At 36.0% G+C, this 19946-nt stretch overlaps 2 protein-coding genes across 3 annotated transcripts; one reads left to right on the top strand and one right to left on the bottom strand.

Annotated features, from left to right (window-relative positions):
• The first annotated feature begins 283 nt into the window (after window positions 1–283).
• Window positions 284–13168, top strand: LOC127811699 (PHD finger protein ING1). Of its 2 annotated transcripts, none has more exons than XM_052351824.1 (7): window positions 284–451; window positions 1547–1618; window positions 3271–3458; window positions 4765–4828; window positions 4951–5050; window positions 12511–12655; window positions 12753–13168. In XM_052351824.1, exons 1-7 carry the CDS (start codon window positions 421–423, stop codon window positions 12861–12863), a joined length of 711 nt encoding a protein of 236 aa, XP_052207784.1. In that variant the 5' UTR covers window positions 284–420; the 3' UTR covers window positions 12864–13168. The 2 variants fall into 2 exon arrangements, with proteins under 2 accessions (XP_052207784.1, XP_052207783.1); XM_052351823.1 differs by having other exon boundaries at window positions 3268–3458.
• A 219-nt stretch (window positions 13169–13387) lies between these two features.
• Window positions 13388–19003, bottom strand: LOC127811698 (chaperonin CPN60-2, mitochondrial). Its single transcript, XM_052351822.1, has 18 exons — window positions 18787–19003; window positions 18671–18695; window positions 18441–18572; window positions 17280–17439; window positions 16853–17028; window positions 16625–16720; window positions 16383–16487; window positions 16140–16226; window positions 15942–16031; window positions 15756–15836; window positions 15577–15645; window positions 15305–15382; window positions 15009–15104; window positions 14793–14892; window positions 14605–14708; window positions 14151–14256; window positions 13988–14066; window positions 13388–13900 (listed from the first exon to the last, which is right to left on the bottom strand). Exons 1-18 carry the CDS (start codon window positions 18822–18824, stop codon window positions 13795–13797), a joined length of 1728 nt encoding a protein of 575 aa, XP_052207782.1. The 5' UTR covers window positions 18825–19003; the 3' UTR covers window positions 13388–13794.
• Between the last annotated feature and the right edge of the window lie 943 nt (window positions 19004–19946).

Here is a 19946-nt window from a genome sequence, read left to right as displayed (position 1 = left end):
TTGTGCCTCTTTGTTGCCTCCTTGCAAAAATAACATACATTTAGAAAAGATAAAAACAAAATTAATACGATTAAGTGTAGAGAAACGTTCTCTAACTGTTAATTAAAAAATAAAGATATAATTTTTTATATATTTTTTAATATTAAAATATTTTTTAATTAATAAAGTATTTTAAAATATGATATATTTATTATTAATTAACAAAAATATTAAATATTAAAAAATTAAAAATTGAGTTTGAATTATAAAACCGGATTTCTTATTGGGAACGACGAAGGGCGAACAACCGCTAGAAAAACGACCTTTCAATACATCAAAATCCCAAATTCATAGTTTAGGGCTCGAAACAGGTAGAAGCCTCTCCACACGCGAGTTACTTCTGCTGATCGTACGAAGAAAGGTTCCCAATTTTTTAGGCAAATGTCTTCGTTTCTCGAGGATTTTCAAGCCAGTAAGGCGCTCCCCCGCTCTCTCTCTATATATATACGTGCGTGTATGTTGAATTTGCTTGAGTTGCAGTTCTGGTGCTTACATTTCAGTGATTCATATGAAACCCTAGCTATTCTGGACTCAATTCCCCGTAACTTGAATTTCTGTAAATTCGTTGACAACGCTTCCTTCATAGTTCTCGGAAGAAAATTGGCATTTTTTTGTTTGAAATTCTTTACTTGTATGGTTCAGAGCTTCATTTGCCAAGAACCCAGAGGATTTTCAAGAAGAGTTCGGGGGATATCTTATCGTTGATGATCTTAGTATTTGTGTAATTGTGCCTATATGGAGTTAAGTGGCGTGCAATTGCCATTACTCATTGTGTCCTGGTGATGATGTGATTAGCAATAAATGGAAAAATCATTGGGTATTATATGGCATGCAAAACCTGCTCATCAACTTGCACAATAGTTGCATCGTGTTCCTCATTTTTCATTTAAAGAAAGAGTGGTGGAATGAGCACTGTCCCAAACTTAAATCCACTTTGAAAGTTTGGCCAAGTAAAAGATTATCATGATTAATGTTTTACCTTAGTTTGAATCTATGAGGATATCCGATTTTCTTCATATATGACTAATGAGGATAATGATTACTTTAGTTTGTACAACAATTTAGCATTTTGAACGGTTGGATGTGGTGTTCTCACATTTGTACTCTTCTTGAAGTTTCCTTTATTATTGTTATTATTATTTTTTTTTAGTTTCCATAGTAATTGAGCTTTATACATATATTTCAGCTTTATACATAAATTTCTGATACAGAAATATGGACTCGATTCACTTGAATCACCTTAGGATTTTGTTCCCTTCTCTTAATTATACCTCTTTGGTGTTGTTAGTTTTCCATGTCTTCCCCCCCCCCCCCCCCCTTTTGCTAATAACATCTCTTCTTTATTCTTATGAATGATATGTGCGCGTTTGTGTGTGTATGCTTGTACTGTATCAAGTTACCTGGAGAGCTGCTTATTTGATGATATCATCTTCCAGATTTCACCTGTAATTATATCTTAGGTCCCAAATGAGCAATACTAAGAGCATTCTGATATATTTTCTTACAGATTTGGAATCACTGCCGAATATACTTCAAAAGAAGTACGCTTTGTTGCGTGACTTGGACAAAAGTTTACGAGGTATGCTTAGTTAATACAGATTGTTGAGCCCATGTAACCATTCTCAATTTTTACTGCTCTACTGCCTCCTGAGAAACTTGTTTACTCTTCTGGATGTCAGAACTAATACCAATTGTTTTCTATGCTTTCCAGTCCACTGTCTTGGACTCCATGGTTTGGATATTCTTGACTGTGCTTTCTCTAGCAATATATAATGTGACATCAGGGCATAAGTGACTTTCATATTTCTTTAATAATTCTTTTATTTATTTAGCTAAAATGAATTTGCAAACAATTATAGAAATGTTTTTGTTCATAATTTTGCGTACATTTCTTCTACCTTAAAGTGCAGTTGTAATTGGAAAACATATATCATATCCTATTTCAGTGTAAAGTGCATCGTGCAGTTGTAATTGGAAAACATATATCATATCCTATTTCAGTGTAAAGTGCATCTAACGTAGTTTTGACTGCTTACCAAAACTATGCACTGAGTTTTGGACTTCTAACATTGTAATGAGAATAAAACTGATAAAAAAAAATTGTTGAACATGTTTAAACTAAGTTGAAAACTGAGTATGTGAAATGTATATTAAGTAAAAATATAAATTTGGATGAATTGTTGTAAAACTTGAAGATCGAGTTATCTCAAAAAATGATCAATTTTAATATCTTGGATCAATTGTTCAAAGAGGAGAGAGATTAGAGAGGATGTTACTCATAGAAGGTAGGATAGTTTAAGTGGAGAAGTGCACCCAACATTTTATGTTTTTGTAAAACTCTTTTAAAGTTAAGAGGGAAGTTATATCAGACAGCTATAAGACCACCTTTGTTATATGGATCAAGATGTTGGTTAGTTAAGCACCAATGTGTGCAAAATATGATCATAGCTGAGATGAGAATATTACAGTGTATATGCTATCTTACAAGAAAAGACAAAACAAGAAATGAGATCATAGATAATAAGGTTGAAGTGGCACCTATTGAAGATAAGATGGGGGACTCATGATGAAGATAGTTTGGACATATGAGAAGAAGACCAATAGAATCACTTGTGAGGTAAGCGGATTAAATGGAGGCAGTTCGTAGCAAAAGAGGGAGGGGAACACTAAAGAAAATTTGATAGGAAACTTTTTAACAAAACATAGGATATATGATGGCCTTACAAAGGATATGACTATGGATAGAGATAATTGGAAATCTAGAATTCATATGACCAACCCCACCTAGTGGGATTAAAGCTTGTGATTGTTGTTGAACATGTAGTATATTGGCTTGTAAGCAATTGTTTTTCTCTCTCTCTCTTTAACACACATTTTTTTTTTCTTTTTTTGTTTCTTTCAATTCTCTGATCTCCAGGTTATCTAAGTTTTTTTGTTTATGATGAATAGTCCCCCCCACGGTAGCCCAGCCAGCTCCGCTCCCCCAGCCAAAAAAATAAAAATAAAAACAAATACACCTTTTTAGGATTTGGTTATGGCAAGGGGCATATTTGGTATTCTTGTTGCATATATTATATTTCCATTAATTAATTGTTACACTTTCTATCTCTCTTAAGTACCTCCTTTTATAAACCATGAAACTTTCATATATTTGTACAAGCTTACACAGCTTGTTTTGTATTATTTCACCTTAATGCAAGGTTAACACATTTCTGTTTCCTTTGTAAGTAGAGATCCAACGGGAGAATGACCAACGTTGTGAGCAGGAAGTACAGGAAATGAAGCGGGAAATCAAGTCTGGTAACATTTTGGCAGATGCTTCAAATATCAGGTTCTCAGATGAGGCACTTGATGAGCAAAAGCATGCTATCAGAATTGCTGATGAGAAGGTTGCATTGGCCGTTCAAGCTTATGATTTGGTATGAACAGGGCACTCCATTTTCCCTTTATGTTGAAAACTGGACTTCTTCATTTTGGTTCTTTCATGATTTTTGACTCTTTCCAGAATTCACCGGTTGCTCAATGAAAAAATATTGAGTAGGCATGTGGTTTCAAAATTTCCCAAACTCACTCAGACTTGTCCCAATTTGTTTGATGACTGTATGCATTCAATTTGTTTTGAAAGCTGCATTAGGACCACGTCCTATTTTGCATGAATATGTTTAAGAAATGAGAGCTTGTCGAAGAGTAAAAGAAACAGGCTTTATAGACAGCAAAATGTATGTTGAAATTCCTCAATAAGTATCTGACACATCTAGATCTCAATTTGTCCTCGCACATTGAGAGTGAAATCCTATATTTTCCTAATAATGACCTGTGGAAAATCTAGTCCTACCATTTGGGAATTTGTTATGCCATATATACCTATCAACTGACATTTGTCCTCACACATGAACTTGAAAGCTTGTAGTGTGAACCCCAGTAACCAGTTCAAATTATTGTTGGACTATTTCCGGAGAACAGTTAAACCACTGATTCAATCAAGTTGAATGTTGGTTTAACTGATGGAGTGATATTCAGATGTTAACTATTTTCTACTTCATGGTGAAATTATAGCTTGCTTGGTATCTGGAGAACAGAGCATGTAATCCAAGTGCAATTGCTTTGCAATTTTAAGGCACTTAAGGAAGGATGGAGGTTAGATGTGTTAAAGTTGTAGCCAAACTTTTTTATGTATTGAGTACTGTAGCAAAGGAAAATGAATTTATCAACATAATTTTATTATATTTCCTAGAGTGGTTGGGCTTCCTGCTGAAGTTTCTTTACTAGCTATTTTGCTTGGGATATAACCTACCTGGTGTCCTTGTTTCTGAGAAAGTAAAGTTACCATCCCATACAGTAATCAGAACCATTTCAGGATTTCAAGGACAGATACATATCCATACTTCTTTCAGATTTTGATAAATGAGATCTAGGCAACAATGTACTCAATCTGTATTCATGTGGCAATCAAACATTTTCTTTCTTTTTTCTCTCATAAGGGAAAGTGTTATTATGAAAAGGGAGGAGATAATGCTTCCTCTTTACAAATGGAAATAATAGTCTGGAACAGATACTAAATGAACAATGTGACATTTAAACATGTGGTGGGCTAGGGAGTGACCTAGATCTTCATTTCTACTTATCATGGAACATGTTATAAGATCTACAATATCTCATTGATTGAATGGTAAATTTTCCATTCTTTTTGAGCTTATGGTTTATTTTGTAATTACAATAAAACAGGTAGATACTCATATTCAGCAACTTGATCAGTATCTGAAGAAATTTGATGAAGAGCTTCGGCGTGGTATGTTTCTTTTACCTTCTGTATTTTGTTCTTAATGGTAGCCTTAACATTTGTGTGAACATGAAAACTTTTACACTTTTGTCACGAGAAATCACTAAATGTTGCTTTAAAACTTGTTGCAGAAAGAGAGACTGTTGCTGCAGCTGGGTCAACTGCTCAAAACCTTGATGGCAATGTTAAATCTGGGAGGGGCAGTGAGGGTGGCAGAGGAGGGCGTAAGAAGTAACTAACTACTTTCACATACATGGATCTTCAAAGTTCTCTGTTGGTTTTAGATATCTTATTTAGGCTATTGAGGCTTTTGATAGGATTCATATTTCTTTCTGGAAGCCCTTCTACTTGCTGATTTAAATTACTGGAAATCTTTGAGGATGTTTAAAATTGTAGCTTTTGTCGTTGCAACTTCACAATTACTGCCATCATCAGGACTACCTTTAAATGTCTTCTTAGTGAGAAAAACATGAGAAGATTAGAGTAGCTTTTTATTTCATGGAAATTAAAGACAGAAAAAGTTCAAGGACGTAGGAATAGTGGTCCCAATGGAAGTCTTGTAAAGTGACTCTTCCTTTAGTTTTTTCTTTGCTGATATCAACAATGCACGGTCCTAATTGCTCTGGGAAAGCTCAATGGACGATTCATTGACTAGTGTCGCATTTGGCTCATAGGGAGGCATGATGCACACTATAACCAGATCCATTTTATGTATACAAGGCATGTATATTATCCTTTACTACTAAGTTGCGAACTTTAATGGTTTTAATTGAACTAAGAATGAACAAAATTATACGTACTTTTTGTGGTGAAATTAAATAGTTCTTCTGGTGTTTTTCTACCTTCTCATGTTTGGTCTCCAAACCTAATTTCAGTTGTGGTTAAATACAAAACCTTTCTCTCTCTTGTCCATTTTTACGTGTCCCTTTTTTTCCCCTTATAGAGGAATCACATTGATAAGCCACACTATGAAGAGATGAAGAATAGCACAAAGGTGAAGAATAGAAACCAATGTGTTCGAAAACCAATTTGGTTTCATGCCTACTAGGTCAACATTGGAGGTTGTACTTCACTAAAACGCTTGATGAAAAGATACAAGGACAAACAAAAGGATTTGTATTCATGCTTATAGATTTAGAAAAGCTTATGACAAATACCTAAGAGAAGTCTCATGGAAGGTCTTAGAAAAGAAAAGAGCCTAAATTGCTTATATACAAGTTACTAAAGACATGTATCATGGAGTAGACACATCCAGAACATGTGGAGGAGATACTACAACTTTATCAATTACAATTGGACTACATTAAGGATCTGCATTAGGCCCACCTCTTTGCTCTTGTAATGGATGAATCTACAAAGCATATCCAAGAAGAAGCACCTTGGTATATGCTATTTGCAGACTGTATTGTCTTGGTGGAAGGTGAAAGAATGTGTGGATAATAAATGTGAATTTGGAGAAATACCATAGAACCCAAGTTTTAAATTTAAGTAGGTCGATAGCTAAGTATGTAACTCGTAAGTTCAGAAAATAAAGTGTAAATGATATAATTGCGGGACTCGGTGGTCGAGTTATCTCAAAAAGAAATTGTTGAAGTAAGCTGAAAAATGGACAAATTACTCGAGGAAGAATGGACAGCTTACTCAAGTAAGAATGTTTACTTGAGTAATGAGAAAGCTTACTCGAATAATTAGAAGACTTACTCAATTAATTGGGAATGCTCTCTCGGGTGTTCATTGAATAATGATGATTATGGAGATTATTGATTCTAGTTTCCTAATGTATAGGTATTCAATGTATAGATAGTTTTTCCTTAATAGTTAGCTTCCAAATGTGTAGGTTTCTTTAGTAGTTAGTTTCCTTTTTTATTAGTTTTATGAAGGTTTTGGGATCCACCTTAATTCCCAATGTAAATTAGTTCTGTGAATATACAAGATTACAAGAAAATCTTCATGGTATTAGAGCCATCTTTTTAGGGTATTTTTTCCTTCCGGCCTTCATTGCCGTCACCATATACCTGCAGTTCTGCCTTCATTGCAGTTGCTCTTAATCATTCTCCGTTCTCCTTCACAATATGTCAAGTGTTTCTACTAAATCTACCTCAGGTGCTATCAGTGGATCGTTGGCCACACCAATGACTTTTGCCACGGCAGGAATTGGAAGTGATTTCCAAAATATGAGCCCTCTTTACCGATTTGATGGAACTAACTACTCACAATGGAGTCAGGTTGTTTGCACATTTCTTAAAGGACATGGGAGGATAAGTCATCTTACTGGTACCAGTCCAAAAGAGGAGGATCCAGGATTTAGGTCATGGGACGAGGAAGATTCGATGATCATGTCTTGGCTATGGAATTCCGTTAAACTAGAGATCAGTAAGAATCTAATATTTCTTACCACTACAAAGGCTATATGGGAAAATCTGCAACAAACTTACTCTAAGAAGAAGGATGCAGCGTTGATCTATGAGTTAAAGAACCAAGTCAGTTCTACCAAGCAAGGGGGCATGTTTGTCACTGAGTATTACAATTGGATGATAGGACTTTGGTTACAAATTGATCATAATCGTGATCTGCAACTAGAATGCAGCCATGACACTCAAGTTGTTCAAGAACTAATCGAGAATGATCCAGTATTTGAATTTCTTGCTAGACTGAATTCTAAAAGTGTGACTAGATCAGGGTTTAGATTCTTGGTAATGTTCCTACGTCAACTCTTCGACAGTGTTTTTCAATTGTTCGTGCTGAAGAAAATTGACTTGGTGTTGTGTTGGAACCTTGTACACAAGAGGCTTCAGCAATGATCCCTCGTAGACCTGGAGAATGAGGGAATAAAAGGCATAATAATCTGCGGCCTACTGAATCAAGGAAGCCATCTAGTAAGGATGGATTGTGGTGCACCTATTGCAACAAGCCTTGCCACACTCGTGAGGACTATTTTAAGCTGCATGGTAAGGCACAAGTTTTGGCACAGATAGGAGGATTTAAAGGCCAAGTGCACAACCAAGCTAATATGGCCAACAAAGAACAGTCACTAAACTAACACTACACCATTGGACAAGGAAGAGTTTATAGCATTCAACAAATAGGACATAGGAAGACTGAGACGTCTTCTTGACTTCCTTAACAAATCTTCTGGTTCTTGTTCTCTTGCCACAAGTGGTATGTGTCTCGTGACTAATTCCTTTAAAGCATCAAATACTAAACAATTGGTTAGATGGATTGTAGATTCAAGGGTAACAGATCATATGCCCCATAATGACACTCTCTTTGATTCATATAGACCCATTCTAGGAAACCAAAAAATTACTGTAGCTGATGGTTCTCCTACTGATATGGCTGGGCAAGGAAGCCTTAATCTCACTTCTTCAATATCCCTTAAAATTGTCTTTCATATCCCAAATCTTTCGAACAATCTTATTTCTGTTCACAAAATTACTAAAGAACTCTAGCGCAAAATAACCTTCTTTGACTCTCATTGTGTTTTTTAGGATCTTGGGGAAGATGATTGGTTTTGCTAGAGAATGTGATGGGTTGGGTTGTACTACCTCAAGGATCTTGGAGGTGGTCAAATACAAGGAAACCAATCCACTCTCTCTCAAGCCTTTTTAACCATATCAAATAAGCACAATCTAGGCACATCATTTTTGACTTGGTCATCCAACTTTTTCTCTCTTGGAAAACATGTTTCCTTCTTTGTTTAAGGATATGGTTGTTTCAAAATTTTTGTGAGGTTTGCCAATTTGCAAAACAATGTCATACGCCATTTCCTATAAATTCAATAAAATGCAGCCAACCGTTTTCTTTGATACACTTTGATATTTGGAGTCCTACAAAAACTCTTGATATTCATGGGACAGGATGGTTTATCATTTTTTTTTATGATTGCACTAGAACTACTTGGCTGTTCTTAATGAAAGACAAATATGAAGTTAGCTCATTGCTTCCCCAATTCCATAAAATGATTTTCGCTCAGTTTGGGGCGAAAATAAAATGGTTTCGATTAGATAGTGTTAGGGATTATTTCAATCAGAGTCTCTCTTCCTTTTTTACAGGGTAAGGTATTATTCATGAGTCCTCATGCGTTGAAACCCGACCATAGAATGGAGTGGCAAAATAGAAAGCCGTCATCTTCTTTAAGTCACTCGTGCACTTCTATTTCAATCAAATGCTCCAAAGTTCCTATGGGGGGAAGCTGTTTTAATAGCTACTTATCTCGTAAATCGCCTTCCTTCCAGAGTCCTAGACAATTATAGTCCTATAAATACATTGTCCAAACACTTTCTAGACATTGTATCTACTTTTAATCTGTCTCCAAAAGTGTTTAGTTGCATTGTTTTCTTACATATCCATAAAAATCAAAGATCGAAATTGGAGCCTCGAGCCAAAAGGTGCATCTTTGTTGGCCATTCTTCTACATAAAAGGGTTACGAGTGTTATGATCCTTCTAGTAGACGCACCTTTGTATCCCTTGATGTCACATTCAATAAGTCTCAATCTTTCTACAAATCTCTTCACACTCATCTTCAAGGGGAGCAGTCCAGAGACAAAGAAGATGTGTGCTCAGATTCCATTTCTTTTCTAGAAATACATACAAACCTCTCCCAAACCTTCCCCAATGTTATCAACCTAGAAACCAGTGAACAGGTCAGAGATATCACTACAGCAAATGCCAATGCCAATGTCACTGACAATGCCACTGAGATTGAACCTATCATTGCTAATGCCACTGAACCTGCCAATAACAATGAACCTGTTCAAATCTTGAACCCTTTACAGCTACTGAAACAGTATTCAAGAAGAGTACAACCCCCAGAACCTCTCAAGCAAGTCCAAGAGCCTTCTCCGAGCTTAGGTGATGTAAGGACCTTTTTTTTTTTTAAGTGATGTAAGGACTTTGAGTTTGTGGAGTTTTGAAGTAATAGTTCTTTTCCTTGTGACGACCATCCAAGTTGTGATCTTTCCCATTGCCTTGAGAAAAGGAACATGGAAGTGCACTCAACGTTCCATAACAAACTTCATCTCCTCACATAAACTATCCTCTTATGCTTTAAAGTTTTCTCTCTACCTTTAACTCAATCAAAATATCCAAAACAATAGATGATGCTTTAAAGGACAGGGACATGACATATGCAATGAAGGAGGAGATGAGAACACTGGAGAAAAATGAAACATGGGAGATTGTTATGCATCCCAAGGAAAAGAAAGTAGTTGGTTGCAAATGGGTCTATACTATAAAATTCAAGGTAGATGAAACTATTGAATGATACAAGGTGAGGTTAGTTGCAAAAGACTACACATAAATCTATGGAGTGGATTACTAAGAGACCTTTGCATCGGTGGCAAAGATGAACATGGTGAGAATTCTCTTATCTCTAGTAGTATAGTTTGAATGAGAAATCTAGCAATATGATATAAAAAATGCATTTCTTCACAGCGATATAGAAGAAGAGGTGTATATGGAACCACCACTAGGGTTTGATGACAAGTATGGCTCTAATAAAGTTTGCAAATTGAAGAAGGCCTTGTATGGATTAAAACAATCTCTGAGAGCTTTGTTTGGGAGGTTCGCTAAGGCTATGATGAAGTTTAGCTATTATAAGCAAAGTCATGGTGACCATACTCTATTTGTGAAACACTAAGGTAAGGGAAAGATCACAACCTTATTGGAATATGTAGATGATATCATAGTTACCGAAAATGATGAGGAAGAAAAATTAAGACTGAGAACCTGAGAATTTGAAATAAACGAGCTAGGGAGACTAAAATACTTTCTTGGGATTGGAGTGGCATACTCTAGACTAATGCTAACTGTCTAAGATCTTTTACAGACAAGAGGTCAACTACAGGCTATTGCACTTTCATAGGAGGAAATCTAGCTACTTGAAGGAGCAAGAAACAGATGTTGTAGCCAGATCAACTGCAAAGGCAGAATTCCATGCTATGGCTCTTGGTGTTTGTGAACTTATTTGGATCAAAATAATTCTACAAGATTTAATGATCGAAGCAAGTGAATCAATGAATCTATATTGTGTTAACAAATAAACTATTAGTATAGCACATAACTTGGTTCAACATAATTGAATGAAGCAAGTGGAAGTGGACATACACTTCATCAAAGAAAATATTGATAATGGACTCATCACTATCTCTCACGTGACATCAGGAAATCAATTGGCTGATGTTCTAACCAAAGGCTTACCTGCTTCAAGGTTTCAAGAGATTCTAGAAAGTTGGGAATGGAAGATATCCACTCACTAGATTGAGGGGGAGTGTTGAAGCTGAAGAATGGATAGATTACTCTAAGTAATGAGAAAGCTTAATTGAGTAAGAATGGACAGTTTACCCGAGTAATGAGAAATCTTACATAAGTAATTGGAAAGCTTACTCGAGTAATTGAGAATGCTTTCTCGGGTGTTTATTAAATAATGAAGATTATGGAAATTATTGATTCTAGTCCTAATGTATAGGTATTCAATGTATAGATAGTTTTTCCTTATTAGGTAGATTCCAAATGTATAGGTTTCCTTATTGATTAGTTTTCTAGTTTCCTTATGAAGGTTTTGGGATCCACCTTAGATCCCAATGTAAATTGGTTCTGTGAATATACAAGATTACAAGAAAATCTTCAGAAATCAATTGCTCAAAGGGAGATTATGGAGCATGTCATAGAATCAAGGCATAATGGTTAAGGTAGAGAATTGCATCCAACTTTTTATGCCACTGTAAAATCTTTAAAGCTAAAAAGGGAAATTTTATCCAACAACTATAATGCCATCTTTGTAATATGGCATGGATTGTTGGGCAATTAAATGCCAACACGGACAAAATATAAGCATAGTTGAGAAGAGAATCTTATGATGGATGTGCAGTTGTGCAAGAGAGAACAAAATAAGAAACAAGACCATATGCAATAAGGTTGGAGTTGTACCTATTGAAGATAAGCAGGAATCATGATTAAAATGGTGTGGAGACATGAGAGGAAGATTAAAAGTACCTTTTGAGGCAAGTGGATGAAAAGGAGGAAGTTGATAGCAAAAGAGGGAGAGGAAAACCAAAAAAGACTTGGTGGGAAACCTTAGTCATGACATAGGATATAATGATCTCTCAAAGGATATGGTGATGGATAGAGATGGCTGAAAGTCGGCAATTCATGTAGCCAACCCTACTTATTAGTGGGATTAAGGTTTGTGATTGTTGTTGTTTACCTAATTGCTAACCCTTCTATTATCCTACCAAACAATTTTGCATTACCCGTGATAACATCAGTGCTCTATTCTGGAGGAAACTGGAATGGTAGACATCACTAATCAAGGAACAATCTTAAGAAGAATGAAGCTGCACCTTGTAGGCATAATGAACAAATTTGTTAGCAGCACAAGGCTCCTACGCAATTACCTCTTGAATTTTCTGTTGTCTTCTGATTCTTGTGAAAAATTCTTCAATTATAGCTATGGTCCTCAAGATTGTTTTTTTTAATAAATTGCCAAAAATGTTTCAGCGAATCTTTGTTTTCTTCAATTGCATTGGTTTATTGCCTGTTGGATTCATTCTAAAATTAGAACCATCTCCATTATCAAATGCCATATTTGTGCCCGTGTGATTGTTGTGCTGAATTTGCCATCTGGATGTTGATAATTATATTCTCAGACCTCTGTAGTAGAAATGATACCATGTATAACTGCTTATTTCAGGACTCGCCTAGCTACAGCAGCAGGAACTTCGGCTGCAAATCCAACAAGCATGGATTTGGATCTACCAGTGGATCCCAATGAACCCACATACTGTTTCTGCAATCAAGTCAGCTACGGGGAGATGGTCGCATGTGACAATCCCGATGTATGTATTGAATTTTCTGTCGTTTTCTCTCTTTTAATATGATCCCTACATCTCCAAGCCCATTGTCTGATGAAATGCATTTGCTCTCTTTCAACAGTGCAAGATAGAATGGTTCCATTATGGCTGTGTCGGTCTGAAGGATCAGCCGAAGGGAAAATGGTACTGTTCAGAATGTGCTGGGACACAAAAGCGTAGGAGAGGCAAATGATCTCTGGAGACGCTGAATGTTTTTCAAGTTTGCTCCGATGTTATTTACTACTGGAGCTAGGTTTCTCAAGCTTATAACATTTGTTTTGAGTTTGAATGTGTGACAATGGATCTTTTTTGCTTCTTCCTTCTAGATCCTTATTTGCCGCCCTGTAAATAAATGGAACCTCGCATGGTCACTGAACATCTGTTATTATGTCTAGAACAGATACTGACCTCAATGATAGAGAGAATTTTGATATAGAAAACATTTCACTCTTAGTTCATATTCTCTAAATCACAACATCTACATCTTGGTCAAATACATTTAGATTGTCATTCCCAGAATTCTAAACAAATGAACTATTATTGTGTGATTTTTAAATTCTGCAAGGTTCTGCAGAACCTGGAAGGTCTCTAATTTGCATATGAATGGAGAAGAAAATTTTTCTCCAGTAGTTGCCAGTAGGGTCATTTCAATTGTAAAAGAAACAACTTTAGCAACTTTATATTGTCATTGTTACTATCAAAACTTACTCTCTAAAATAGAATAATTATTTCAACCATGACAAAACAAAAAGGGTAAGGATTGGGCCAGTTTATTGAGGTCCAAACAACTTGAGAGTGACCCTTCTATCTAAAAATAGAATAGAAGCCAGTATCACAATAGAACTAACTAACTACTCGAGAGCAGAAAGGATAATTGAAACAAAGTGATTTTCAATTGCTGATTATGCATCAGAGAAATTACAGACTGATCCTCCCTTCAACAACAGAGCAAGTTCGTATCCTACAATCTCACTTTTGAACATAATGGAACTCTCATGGGGCCAAAACATATTTATCCTACCCTCCATAAAAGATTTACTAGATGGACCAAAATTGTGATGTTTATTTCTTTTCTGAAACACAATGTCAGTCAGGTTGGATCAGCACAGAAACAGCTAGGATCCTTAATAATCCATGTCACCCATGCCGCCACCCATACCCGGGACTGGCTTCTCGTCCTTGGGAAGTTCGACTACAACTGCTTCGGTGGTTGTCATCAGCGACGAGACACTGCATGCATGGTGACACAAATGGTTATACATCAAATGCTGGGATAATATAGAACAATTAACTCAAAATTGGAGATTTTGGTTTTACCTTGCTGCATCAACCAGAGCAGTTCTTATGACCTTCAGTGGGTCGATAATTCCAGACTTTACCATATCTACATATTCACCTGGATGTATAAAGTGCACATTTAGCATATACTGTAAATAACATTTGTTGGCAAGTGCAAAGCAACAATGTACGGAGATCACACCTTTGGCAGCATCATATCCAAGATCAGGGTTGTCTTGCTCCAATAGTTTGCCGACGACAACAGCCCCCTCAACTCCAGCATTGGAGGCAATTGTGTGAACAGGTGTCTGTAGTCAAAAGTTTCGCATCAGAAAGTGGTTAGTGAACGAAAGCCCAAAGATGCCTGCTCTAGAATGGTAAAGTTCTATTATCTTGGATGGGTTCTGCAGCAAAGAGGCCATTATTTTTCACATAATTATTAGGGTTCAGTGGAGGGATACTAGAGTACTGACCCATAAACAAAACATGTGTCAGGTTTACTACTCAGAAAGTGCAGTTGTAAGAAAACCACATTTAGGATTTCATGCGACCCATAAACAAGTATGAGCAATGATATACCAATAAATAATCAATCACATTCAATTAAATACATGCAGAATCTTATAGGTTTTAAAGGAACTACAGAAAATTCAAACCTTTAGAGCATTCTGAATAATCTGAACACCAATCTTCTGATCAAAATTGGCTGTGTGCAGCTTATCCAACTCTTTTGATGCATAAAGAAGAGCAACACCACCACCTGCAGAAGAGAGTTTTTTTGTCTAACTGGTTCACTAAATCCCAATAAACAAGAAAATGCAGAAAAAGAATAGCACAACCCTACCTGGTACAATTCCTTCTTCTACAGCAGCTTTAGTAGCATTCAGAGCATCGTTCACTCTGTCTTTCTTCTCCCCAACTTCAGCTTCACTTGCTCCTCCAATCTAGAAGAAAATGTGACCGCAATTAGCATAGTTTTGAAAGCTTAACTAGCCTAACTGCCTAAGAGCCAGAATTCTATTGCAAGTGCCATCCCAGAACTCTAGAAACAGGAACACACCTTTAATACAGCAACACCTCCAGAAAGCTTTGCTAATCTCTCTTGCAGTTTCTCCTTGTCATAATCAGAAGTGCTTACTTCAATTGCTGACCTAATCTGTAGTTACAAATGCCAGCAATATTACTCAAGTTAGGATCCAAAGAAACTAAATATATTATCCAAAGAACTCACAAAGCAAATATTTCATTGGTTATTGTTGTATGTTAACTATCAGTCAATTAAAGTATTTGCTACATAAATAAACAAAAGCTGAATAGTGAGGGGCTTAAATATGCTAAATGATGAAGCAAAAGTACCTGTTCACATCTTTCCTCTATCGCCTTCTTCTCTCCAGCACCATCAAGAATAACTGTGTCATCCTTGGAGATTGTGACCTACAATGACAATGCTGTTGGTTACAAATTGCGAGATATAGAAGAAAAGGGTGTTGTGAATTTTCATTACCAGAGGAGCAAAATTTACATTAATTCATGGACATGAAATGAAGGAGACCACTTTCGAAAAGCTTTATCATACAACCAAATGAAAAATTGCTAAGCAAGAAGCCCCAGATGGCATTTGGCCTTACCTTTTTGCATGATCCAAGCATGTCCAAATTCACATTCTCCAAATTCAAACCAAGTTCTTCAGTTATAACCTACAACATTAGATAAATGAGCGAGCACATTTATGATCGAATAAATATTGTACAGAAGCAGACAACATCAATAAGACAAACAGACAACATCAATAAGACAAAGAGCCTACATCTCCTCCAGTAAGAGTTGCAAGATCCTGCAGATTGGCCTTCCTGTTCTCTCCAAACCCCGGGGCTTTTACAGCACAAACCTATAGATGTGCAAAACAAACAGAATTAGTACCTAAAGGTGTAAAATAATTCAAAGACAAAAGGGAGAATTAACAGAAACCAGAGCGGCATCCAGAAAAAAACACCTTGATTCCAGCGCGAATTTTGTTGAGAATAAGAGTTGCTAGAGCATCACTTTCCACATCTTCTGCAACAATTAACAGGGGCCTTTGCCTCTGAATAGATGAAACAACATTATCAATAAAACAATTCCATGATAAGAAATATAAAAGTATACAGACTAGATCTACTGATGTGACATTAATTAGCAAGGAGTTAATTACCTTTAATGCCAACTCAAGAACTTTCACTATAGCATTTATACTTGAGATTTTCTTCTCATGGATGAGAATTAGAGGGTCTTCCAATTCCTGCAAGCAAAATACCAGAATTGTCAGCCTAAAGAAACAATAAAAAGTAGGTATAAATAAAACAAGCAGAAAAGTCCACATTGATGATTCAAGTTTTTGACAATGAAAAAAACCAATATACACGGATGTTAATTACATTAAAATAAGAGAACTTACACATTTCTGATTCTTCTCATTCGTGATGAAATATGGGGATATGTAGCCCCTATCCAGTTTCATACCCTCTACAACTTCTAATTCATTATACAGTGTCTTACCATCCTGGAAAAGTTTAGCAGAGCAGAGTCAGATCTCTGATCCTGGAATTGGAAGTCAATTCCAAAAATTGAGCCAACATACGCTGTAGCAATATTACATGCAGTGAAACATGAAAAAACCAATTGTAGATAAGAACATACTGAAATCGTGATGACTCCCTCCTTGCCAACTTTTTCCATTGCCTTTGCTATCAGCTCACCTATTTCTCTTTCACCATTTGCAGATATTGTCCCCACCTAGCAGAGTGGATTCACATAAGCAACCTCACATCCTAAAACTCTTAACTATTTGCTCCTACAGTTTTTTTGCCCTAGACTTCTAGAAAGAAAGAAAAGGACAGTAGAATAATGAGTTTCAATAAAAAAAACCTGGGCTATTTCTTCAGATGTACTAATCATCCTTGCCCTGCTCTTCAAGTTTGTTACTACAGCATCAACTGCCATAGTAATTCCCCGTCTTAAGTCCATAGCATTCATCCCAGCAGCAACTGATTTGCAACCTTCGGTAAATATTGCTCGGGTAAGAACTGTAGCACATGTAGTACCTGACAGCACCACAAAGTCACATTAGAATATGATGAATATGACATTTTTACTATGTTTAATAACTGAAGCTCTTTAAACACAAAATTTCATTTTAAAGTTCTTTCAGTTTCAAAGAATAACCAAATTATCTATATCAGAATTGTTATTCTTTGTTTTTTTTTCCCCTTTACTAGACTCTATATATTATTCTTCAACTTGGGAATGCAGAGTGCTGCTTTTATACCATTTCTGTTTAGAGAGAAAGCCTTACCATCACCAGCTACATCATTGGTTGCATTAGCAACCTGTTTTACAAGGCTTGCACCAATGTTCTTGACTTTGTCCTTGAACTCAATGCTCTTTGCAACAGTTACACCATCCTTGGTCACTTTGGGGGCACCAAAGCTTTGTTCAATCACTACATTGCGACCCTTTTAAGTAGCGAAGTCAATTGCTAGCATCATCAGTTACACTCAAAAAAAGCATTACTAAAAAGGCAGAAGAATGTCACCTAAAGAAACAAAAATGGTAATTAAAGTACTACTCTGTTTTAAGATGTATGCCGACAGAAATGAACAGAAAAATTGTTGCTAAATGGGTAGAAGAATGACGGCTAAAAGAAACAAAATGGTAATAAAAGTACTATTTCATGTAGAGATTTTTGACAACATAAACAAACTTATACATGAAACAGCAAGGAGAATATGACTCCTACGTGCAAAAACAACACAATAAAACCTCAATTTATCCCTCCCTAAGTGGTCAGAAATCCCACGTTCTGACTTATGAGGTTGGTTTGCCACCTATGGAATATTAACCATGGAGCAACAGCTAGGCTCCAACACACACAATCAGTAATCATCAATGCCTGGTAACCAAAACAATACCGTGCAAGGGCCAAGATCAAGACAAGGCACCAAATCAGCCCAAATCCTCACCCCGATTTCTTGGGCCAAACCAGCTTGGAGCCTCTAATCTGCTTAATACGCGAAGTCAATCCACGTAAAAGGTCTAATTACTGTCTCTCAACTTCCTTCATCCCTAGTATTTACACGCCTTTGCTAACTTAAGCATCGATGGTCTTTTTTGGTGAAGGCCCTGGGAAGCCCTCATTGCAAGTCCTAGGAGCATCAACCTGGACTACGGTACACGGTTCCCACTGTAGCTGATCCGACCTGATGTCTTGATGGCAACGAGATGTCATCAATGAGATTTCTGAAACAGCTCCATACAGACACTTTGTATACAACGAATATGCAACCGCATACATTATATTATAAATCAAGATACAGCAGTATTCGTGTGCAAGCTTTACCAAGAAATCTGGTAAAGCAAGAGCTCATTTCTGTAAATCAATTTCGGTCAAGCACCAGAAAATTACAGTAATAAGCCAACGAGTTAGATTACTATTACAAATTCAAGAAAATAATACCTTCGGGCCCATAGTCACTTTAACAGCATCAGCAAGCTCTTCAACACCCTTTAGCATCAAACCCCGAGCCTCCACCCCGAATCTGATGTCTTTCGCGGCATAGTTTCTGCTCCAGTTCAATCTGCCCCCAATCTGCATCCCAAGAAAAGCCCAATCCACATCACACACAAACTGAAAGAGAAAGAAATCGAAGCTGAATCGACTAATTTGCAGAGCTCGCTGACAATCACCTGCTGGGTGGTGTTCCTGGCAACCCTGTGAATCAAGAAATTCGAGGTTTTGATCAGACAACAACTACACAACTAAACTACGTGAAAGCAAAACTACCAACGGATTGAACACGTACCGAGCTTTGGAGGCAAGGTTTGCGGCGAAGCGGTACATTGGCTTTCTAGATTATGCAAGAAATGAAGAAGCGCTTATGATTGTGATCTGGAGAAGCTGTTAATGCACACGAGAGAGAGAGAGAGATGGACGAGAACGGAGCCAGAGCTACAGCAGATAAGAGCTATTGTTCTTTAAGAAGGAAAGAGAAGGGTCTAGAAGAAGCAGGCTCTAGGGTTTTTAGGGTTTTTCGTGCCCCTCCAAATTAGGTTTTAAGTAACGTTCAATTTGAACCTACGAGCAAATTTTAAGACCTCAAAATTACCCTTTAGCCCTCACCATTACTAATTGAATTCAACCACCGCTTTGTATAAAACGAACTTGTTTTATACAACGCTGAGGGTATTTTATATAACATAAAAGATTTTTATATATTCTTCATGTTATTAAAATACCTTTTGCATTATATTAAGTATTGATGGTCTTAGCTACTATAGAATCTTGATAAATAATGAAAGAATTTATAATGCTAACACCTCTTTAAGTAACTATGATGCATGAAAATTTTTAAGGGTACTGGATGTTTTTCATAAAAAAAAAATTAAAATGTCGAAAAAAAAATTTAGGTCATTTTTGTAATTTTAGAAACGCTTCAAAATCGTTTCGTAATATTAAAAAATATCAAAAATGCATCTTTGATTTGAATAACTCAATTTTTTTAAAATTTATTTAAATGTATTATGAAATTTATATTTATTTTTAAATTAAATAATTATTTTTTATAATTTTTTTATTTACATGTTTTTGTTTTTTACTTTTTTTTTAAATATCATTTTTCTATTTCTATTTCGTCGTATCCATTTTTAGTTTATGTTTTCGTATAATCTAACTAAATAAAGTATATTGTTGACATCCTAAACAATTTTTTGGTATAGCTAAACGAAATAGTACTAGTGAGTAGAATTCTTTAGTTCTCGACTTTTCCATTTTGACTAAAAAAATTGAGCAAAAGAGACTAGTAAAAAAAAAACAATTGAGAAGAGATGGGCAAAAGATTAAAAATAGTAAATTTAAATTTTCTTATTGGCTTTTGAGTAATTTTCTGTTTTTTTTCTTCTCATTTCCCTTCATATTCTAGTATGTTTTCATCTTTTATTTGATTGAGAAAGGCAAAATTCTGTA

The sequence above is a fragment of the Diospyros lotus genome, chromosome 10 (assembly GCF_014633365.1).
Source record: "Diospyros lotus cultivar Yz01 chromosome 10, ASM1463336v1, whole genome shotgun sequence".
Lineage (NCBI taxonomy): Eukaryota > Viridiplantae > Streptophyta > Magnoliopsida > Ericales > Ebenaceae > Diospyros > Diospyros lotus.
This window is presented reverse-complemented; position numbering and strand designations above follow the sequence as displayed.